Raw genomic sequence first — 7752 nt, 5'->3', positions numbered from 1 at the left:
ACACCTTTAATAACTGGGAAAAAGAACCAAGACAACAGCTAAGGAGAGTACTCCTGGTGACCGTCCTCACGGTTACCACGTCCACCTGCTCCTTCTGACAGCTGAGATGTTTATGACCATCTGCCTTTCACTGCTGGGCCCAAAAGACTATCAGAGAGGAGATCAGCAGCTTCTTCGGCACCAGGCGAGCTGCGTGCACTTCTCAAATTTAATAAGAGGGTTCCAGGAGACTCCTGTTATAGGTCCTGCCTTCCACAGACGGCTCTCCTCTCTCTCTGGCACACCTCTGAGCTCAGAAAGATGGGGCTAAAAGACGGAGGCTTACATGCCAAGGTTTCTCTCCTTGCATGCAAATAATGAAGCCTTTGGAAATGTTAAAGGAAGTCGAATCTAACACCACTCCAGGTAAAAATATCCACAGCCAAGGGTACACGTGTATACAATCAATTCTGTGAAAGGCAGAGACTTAACACGACTTCAGTCCCACAAACTCCCTTAGAAGAGCGGGAGTCAGGGAGTCCTGAACCAAACCCCAAACACTCAATTCTACTTGTTATGATTTGAGCCTCCAAAAAGCTTACAGTTTACAGTGCTTTAAATGAGACCTCATTCCTTTCTCTTTCCCTTCTTTCCTTCTGTCTCCCCTTCCTGTCCTTTCTTTTTTTGACAAAGTTTCCTGATATAGTTGGCCCTGAATTTGCAACCCTCCTGCCTCCTGTCTGCAGGAGTCACACATGTGTCATGAAGCTGGGCTGAGTTAGAGAATTGTCCACTGGTTTCTTGCTTCTATTTCCTGCCTTATTGCTCCTGTTTTGCTTTCTTCTTTGTCCCTTAAATGGTTTCTCCCAAGGCCTGAAATGCCTTACGTGCCCTGGGTTCAATCACCAGTATCCCCAACTCAGTAAAATAATTGTCCAACATAAAAGTAATGTGTGTCTAAATCTAATTTCTTTCATTACCCCAAAGGCAAGTCCATCTCTGTTTCTTTCATACTAGGAAGCTCAACATTCTGTATGTGGAAGAGTGCCAAGAAATGCTGACCATGTCAACTTTAAAGATATATCTCAGAGAGCAACATCAACATTTGTTGCAATGGTCAAGGTAAAACAACTGTTAAGTTCTCTCTTATTTTCTATTCCAGACTCATCCAGGGCAGATGCTCAGTGTGGTTTCCCTGGGTGTACGTTTTAGCACATGTATGTGGAAACTCCTCTTTAGGAGGTTTTATAGAAATGAGTAGAACCGGCAGCCAGCAAACTGTCAGATCCTTCTGTTCCATAGTTGGCCTTAAACACTCACCCAACATCACTTAGATTCATCTACAGGCACTTGAAGCTCATCTTGTGAATGATGGGGGAGGGGTGAAGACAGAAGAATTTACAAACAACTGCTCACAGTTGAAACTACCCTCATAAACAAGAGGCATCTTTGTACAATTCAGAAGTGAGCAGGAAACCTCCCATGGCTACTTACAGTGACCCATCTTTGACTTAAGGCGATGCAAGCATTTGTCAGAGTCACATCATAACTGTGGAAATGAAAGATAGTCAGGGTTACATTTTATAAACATATCCTTCTGCGCAAATGCAGCTTTCTGCTATAGAATATACTTAAAAAAATTTAAATTTCTTCAAAGATAAAGAGCCCCAGAGTGTTAGAAAAAGGAAGTCTATTTGACTCATCTAAGAACCAGATCCAAATGGGTACCACATTGGATCAATAAAGCATCAATAAAGCTCCTGGCCACCCTTCATAGAGAACACAAGCATCCTAACACATGTGTCACACACTGAAGGACTTGGAGCAGGGTCAGGACCAGCCAGGCATGAAGAACATCAAGTTCCCATTCTCAGGGAGTTGACTTTGGGTTACTCCAAACTTCTCATCACCAAGCCAAGTCTACGAGCAGGCTAGGTGACAGGCACTGTTCCCGATAGCAGGCTAGAGAGTCCGGAGCCACCGTGTGATAGCCTCATCCCTTTCTTTACAGAAGGTGGGATTAACCATTAATCCGAATGATCTGTGTCACTCACTATGTGTGTGCCCTCATCCTGAATGTGTCATGTAAACAAAAGTCTTGCAAAACAGCGCTCTTTACCTAAACATCGAATCTATTTGCTGTGAAACGCTCATCAGTGACAAGAGGCTCGCCTACTGCTGGTAAGGATCTAATTTTTTTTCTATTATTCTTCTCTTCTTTTTCTAAGGAATGAACAGGGAGCCCGTTCACAGTTCTCTTCCAGGCAGGTTCAGTAGTAAGTAATAATGACTCGTTGCACTGGGACCCTGGCAGTAAGCACACCCCAAGTGCTCTTGTGTTTGAATCTGAAAGGTCCTCCAAAGCCCCACGTGTTGGGGCTCTGTCTTCAGCCGGCGTGGTATTTAGAAGTGATTGGATTATATGGATACTAACTTCATCCATAAATAAATGGGCTGTTAAGAGGGGAGGCCTAGGGCTGGCAAGATGGCTCAATGGGTAAGAGCACTGACTGCTCTTCCGAAGGTCCTGAGTTCAAATCCCAGCAACCATATGGTAGCTCACAACTACCTGTAATGAGATTTAATGCCCTCTTCTGGTGCCTCTGAAGATAGCTGCAGTGTACTTATGTAAAATAATAAATAATAAATCTTTGGGCTGGAGCAAGCAGGGACTGAGCAAGCAGGGTTCCAGAGTGAGCATCTCTAAATTCAATTCCCAACAACCACATGAAGGCTCACAACCATCGGTACAGCTACAGTGTACTCATATACATAAGATAAATAAATCTTTAAAAGAGGGGAGGGCTAATTGGAAGTGGGTCCCTGTCTGTGTCTGTCTGTGTGTCAGTCTGTCTGCACCACCTTTTCTGTGTTCTACTTCATCACTGGCTCAGAGTAATGTAACCACAGACAGAAACAGAGCCAAACTAGGTCTCCTCAAATCACATTGGAGATTTTGTCCAGCGAAGTCAGCTGAATAACACCAGGCCCAAGAAGCCACTTTCTCTCCATACAGGAGCCGGGCTGCTCAGCACCGAGCTCTTAAACACCAAGACACTGGGAAAGGTTTGATTGGTATCTTCCTTAGGGTTCTGAAACTTCCTTCTTGGTATGGTTGAACAGACTGAGTGGGCTAAGTCAAGGGTTAGCTCGGGGAGAAGAAGTAATTGCTACACATAAAAAAGCCCTAGGAAAAGTAATATGCACACAAGATGAGCCTTGCTCCCCTTGGGTGCAGTGATGCCAAGAATAAGGGCTCAGTCACATGTGGAAATGAAAAGCTGCCCGACACAGCACCAAGAAGCCCTCAGACGCAGGCTCTGACCTGGACAGAGAGGTTACGAGATGCTCTATGAGGAAGTGGTTCCTAAGCTGAGGTTGGAATCATCCATAGAAGAAAGTATGTGTCTGCATAACAGGCTTGAATGAGGGCGGAGAGTCTGAGGGACCCTGAACTACCAGCCTGACTGAAGCAAAGGGGGTGGGATGTCAGGAGCTATAGGGTCCCCATGAAAGAGAGGACTGGCTTCAGCCCAAGAGCAGATGAGCACTAGAGAGGATCACTAGCAAGATGACAGAATGGCACAGTTGTAGGTGTTTATTATTGCTTGTCTGTCTGTCTGTCTGTCTGTCTATGTCTCTATTATCTATCCATCCATCCATCTATCCATCCATCTATCATCTATCCATCTATCATCTATGCATCCATCTATCATCCATCTATTTGTCTATCTATCTACCTATCATCTATCCATCTATCTATCATCTATTTTTGAGACAGAGTCTCTTTATTATGTAGCCTTGACTGTCCTGGAACCCATCATGTAGACCAAGTCAGCCTCCAACTCACAGAGAACTGCTTGCCTCTGCCTCCTGAGTCATACTGCCTGGTCTACTGAGTTCTGGACAGCCAGGGGCTACACTGAGAAATCCTGTCCTGGGAAAACAGAAACTAAACTAAACAAACAAAATGGACAGGAAGGAGGGAAGGAAGCAGGTTAGCAAGTGAGTACGCACTTGGGCTTGACAGGAGGCAGGCCGGGAGCATAGAGCCAGGCATTCCAATCAACTTGATTGAGAAGATCCACCTGTGAATAGGAAGAACATCGAGTCAGTGATAGATCACCTTGTCCTGATCAGATTCAATGTACTCTATCAACTGTGCCACATCCAGGTAATTTCTAAGTCTCGTTACTTTTGAAACTCCGTATTAAGCAACAGGTCATCATCATGTCTGTTTATGGAATACAACTTGACATGCTGACATATGTAGATAACATGGAATGATGAAATCTAGCTAATTAGCATACAAGCTTACAGGTGTCACTAGTGTTCTCAAAGGGAATCAGAATACATAAGTGAGTCTAATGGCAAATTCTGAGCCAATACTTATGATTAAGAAATACACGTAGCCTTACAGGTAGTTTACAGAGCTACATGGAGCATGAAAAGACATTAGAGACAATTTAAAGCTGACCTTATCTTTAAAGTGGGAATATAGGAAACTCTTCCAGTCGTCAGTGGTTACGCTCTGGTAGGAAAACTTCTCAACATAAGCCTTTAAGAATCCTAGAAACACCTCTAGGAGTAAAAAATTTAAAAGAAAGACAAAGAAATCAATTCACAGGAAGGCAATTCTCTGACCTCTTTTTTGCAGTTGACATTGTTCTGGTAACCATAGGCAACACAGAACACTCAAAGGACCAAGGGAGCTTTTGACAGCGAAAGAATGTTCAGGACAGGAGGCAGGTCTCAAGTTGGGCCTTTGAAGTCTATGCTGACACAGAGGAGAAGAAAAACCCTCCTTCCAGCCAGGATGGCATAATGAAGATACAGAGCAAGAATAACCCAAGTTCTAAAGCAATAACCCTCATCGACGGAAGAAGGGAGAGTAAGATCCGACAAACGGGATGGAAGGGCAGGCGCCTTTAAAGCCAATTCAAACGAGGACCTCTCCCAGGCCATTGGTATTGACTGGACATAAACCCAGCACATCTGTGTAAGAGATAGAGTCACGTGCACTGACTAGGAGGATGCAAAACAATGAGCTTAAAAATGTAAAAAACAGATGCAGAATAAACATATAGGACAGTCACATTCTCTTGCCTGAGGGGCACACAGTACCAAACCCTACTATACTACTGTCTTCCATATGGACAGACCTATGGGAAACTTTAATCCACACATGTGGCATTGGAAGAGGTTAACAACAGTAACTAGTAATGAGGCAGAATCACTAGAACACACTGTGATAAAAGTAACATGATTGGTCTCTCTCCAAATACTCTGCTAAGCTGCTGGGTTCTCAGGGGCCCCGCTGAGATACACAATGCTTGTGTTCCAGGAGTACCTGTTTTATTTACTGAAGGCCACAGGGTGCAAGACAAGAATGGTAATTTAGATATTCCAAAGTGAAGCCACGAGGTGAAGGTGATGGGGAAAATTCAAGGCTGAGGGGGCTAAGACCCACGGTAAGGAGAAAGCTTATGTAGGTGACTTCACACCCATGAAAACTTGAAGAAGAAAATCGAGAATGCCAGCGACCACCGTGAACTTCAGTGGAGGAAGCGAACCCACAGGTAAGAGATACTCTACAGGATAACTGATTTTGTTACTAGAGTCATTCTGTGTGTGTGTGTGTGTGTGTGTGTGTGACTGACTAGTCATCTCCTCCTAGAATAAGATCCGGAGCCACTGGCATCAAAATGAGGTGACCCCAGGGCTGGCGAGGGCGGGGGTTGGGGGGGCTCTTGTTTGTTACTCATGAACTTCCGGATTACAGAAGTTTGTCTATGGATATATGCTATTAGCCTAATTCCTTAAGTATAATGGGATTAAAGAAAAAGTCAAGCCACATTATATAAATTAAGGGGTTGTGTAGAGTTCTGCAGATGAAGGCAGCATCCATTAGCGATACAGATGTCTCCAGCAGAATGAACTGGAAATATAAAAAGACTAGAAAGAGTTCACAGTTCACCTCTACTCCTCATATCACCCTCCAAGAGACAAAAAACAAACACCGACCAAACAAACAAATGAAAACCAACCACCCGCCGGACAACAGCAACTACTTACCTGGTCCCCCAAGAAGTTGTTCAAGGTAGAAGAGTAATGCAAAGCCCTTCTCGTAGGGAATGGAGGAATAGGCTACATCGGGGTCTACGTCCTTCAGATCAACCACGAGCTTGGTGAAGGGATGGGACTCCCCAAATGTCTTTATCTGCAACCCAATGAAGTGAGATGAGTGTTCTCATAGGAAGAGGACTGTTACTGCGCCAGTAGGCTGTTAAGTCTCACTCAGGGGTGTGACAGGCTTCTAAACCTTCAACTCACTCACTGGAAACAGTATGCTGCCATCACTCCTGGAGTCTAACTATATGAATGGCAAGATATGTCTCAGATCTTCCTTGCTAATAACAGGCTTTACTTTGACAAAAGGACTAGAAAAAAGATTTAGTGTCTGAGCGACACATTTAGAGTTGTGGAGAGTGCCTTTAAAAATTCACAAATATTAGGGCCAGGCAGTGGTGGTGCACACCTTCAATTGCAGCACTCAGGAGGCAGAGGCAGGAAGGCAGATCTCTGTGAGCTCGAGGCCTGCCTGGTCTACAGAGTGAGTTCCAGAATAGCTGTTACACAAAGAACCCTGTCTCAAACAAACAAACAAATAAATCACAAGTATTCACATAAATTCAATGCTGTAATCAGCTATGTTAGCAGCAGAGAACTTAAGTGTTTCTTGGCTCCCAGTTTGGAACAGGGTTCTGCAGGATATGTGTCAAGAAACACCTGCTGTATTCACTACACCTGTAAATATGGCTACCCTGTTGCTAGAAAGGTACTTTATTAACCAAGTCTGGTAATGTCTCTACCAGGCTGGGAAACTCTTGGAGAAGCCTACCCCACTTACCGTATTCTGTAGCTCTCCCCATCCTCCCAAAGCATGGAAATGTCTGAACTTTTCCCCAAACAACCGTCCACAAATGTGGCGCTCTAAATAGACAGTATGTCCTTCGTTTAACCTGAAAGAGAACAGAAAAAACTGGGTATTGTCCCAGCAGATAGAACACAGCATCTTGGCCAAGAGCATCTTTTCTTTTCTGTCTTCCCAGGGAGGAGAGCCCTTATACATAGCCTGGCCTCTACATCCCAGCCCCTGCTGCCTAGAGAGGCCCAGGCAGTCAACTAAGACGATAGCAAGCCCAGCCCAGCAGGTGGCAGCAGAGAAAAGGAAGCAGCAATTCTGCTTTTGCCAAGTCTGTGTTAAAACAAGGCAATGTCAGAAAGTTAGCAGCAGTTAACTGCAGACCTAGGCTGTATTGACCGAGAGACCGCTGTGACAGGAGCTGCAGGGCCTTTTGACACTCTGTGTATTGTAGACGGTAGGAGAGACAGACAAGATGCACAGAGGAAACAGTGGTGGCAGGGGAAGGGAGGCAGGAGAAGGATCAGCGAGAGCAACCAATAAGACAAAACAAAACAAAAAACAAAAAAACCAATCATACCAAAAGTGATCCCATGTCTTGTTAGTCACTAGGTTTCCTGTCCAGCTATGAGATATTTCGTGTGCAATAACCTGAGGGGACAGTGTTAAGGGATTAGTGGTCAGAATGAGTACCTCATCCTAAAGCAAGTCCTTAGTTAAATACTTTCTTTTAATTTCACATGACTCAATGTTTTTAAAGACGTATTCAAAAATGACTTACTTCTGGAGGAAAATGCAATTTAATCAATGGCCAAAATGAACAGAACATGCTAATGGATTAGAAAACA

The 7752-nt window shown here is 44.3% G+C and overlaps 1 protein-coding gene and 2 long non-coding RNA genes across 4 annotated transcripts in view; 2 read left to right on the top strand and 1 right to left on the bottom strand.

Annotated features, from left to right (window-relative positions):
• The window catches only part of LOC116075776, a 13668-nt gene extending 12567 nt beyond the window's left edge, over nt 1-1101 (top strand). The window contains exon 3 of the long non-coding RNA XR_004112715.1: nt 997-1101. This is a non-coding gene — a long non-coding RNA (uncharacterized LOC116075776). The remainder of the gene's footprint in view (nt 1-996) is intronic.
• Lta4h (leukotriene A4 hydrolase) overlaps nt 1-7752 on the bottom strand; it is a 30234-nt gene that overhangs the window by 5474 nt on the left and 17008 nt on the right. For both annotated transcript variants that reach the window (XM_031349126.1, XM_031349125.1), the window contains exons 10-15: nt 7485-7555; nt 6890-7001; nt 6055-6199; nt 4457-4560; nt 3997-4067; nt 1474-1528 (exon numbers count right to left, since the gene is read on the bottom strand). In XM_031349126.1, the coding sequence (XP_031204986.1) occupies nt 1474-1528; nt 3997-4067; nt 4457-4560; nt 6055-6199; nt 6890-7001; nt 7485-7555 (558 nt within the window). The remainder of the gene's footprint in view (nt 1-1473; nt 1529-3996; nt 4068-4456; nt 4561-6054; nt 6200-6889; nt 7002-7484; nt 7556-7752) is intronic.
• LOC116075777 overlaps nt 4603-7752 on the top strand; it is an 11019-nt gene continuing 7869 nt past the window's right edge. Inside the window, exon 1 of the long non-coding RNA XR_004112717.1 lies at nt 4603-5558. This is a non-coding gene — a long non-coding RNA (uncharacterized LOC116075777). The remainder of the gene's footprint in view (nt 5559-7752) is intronic.

Source organism: Mastomys coucha, unplaced genomic scaffold (genome assembly GCF_008632895.1).
Source record: "Mastomys coucha isolate ucsf_1 unplaced genomic scaffold, UCSF_Mcou_1 pScaffold4, whole genome shotgun sequence".
NCBI lineage: Eukaryota > Metazoa > Chordata > Mammalia > Rodentia > Muridae > Mastomys > Mastomys coucha.
The sequence above is the reverse complement of the archived record's forward strand: the minus strand, read 5'-3'. Positions and strand labels throughout refer to the sequence as shown.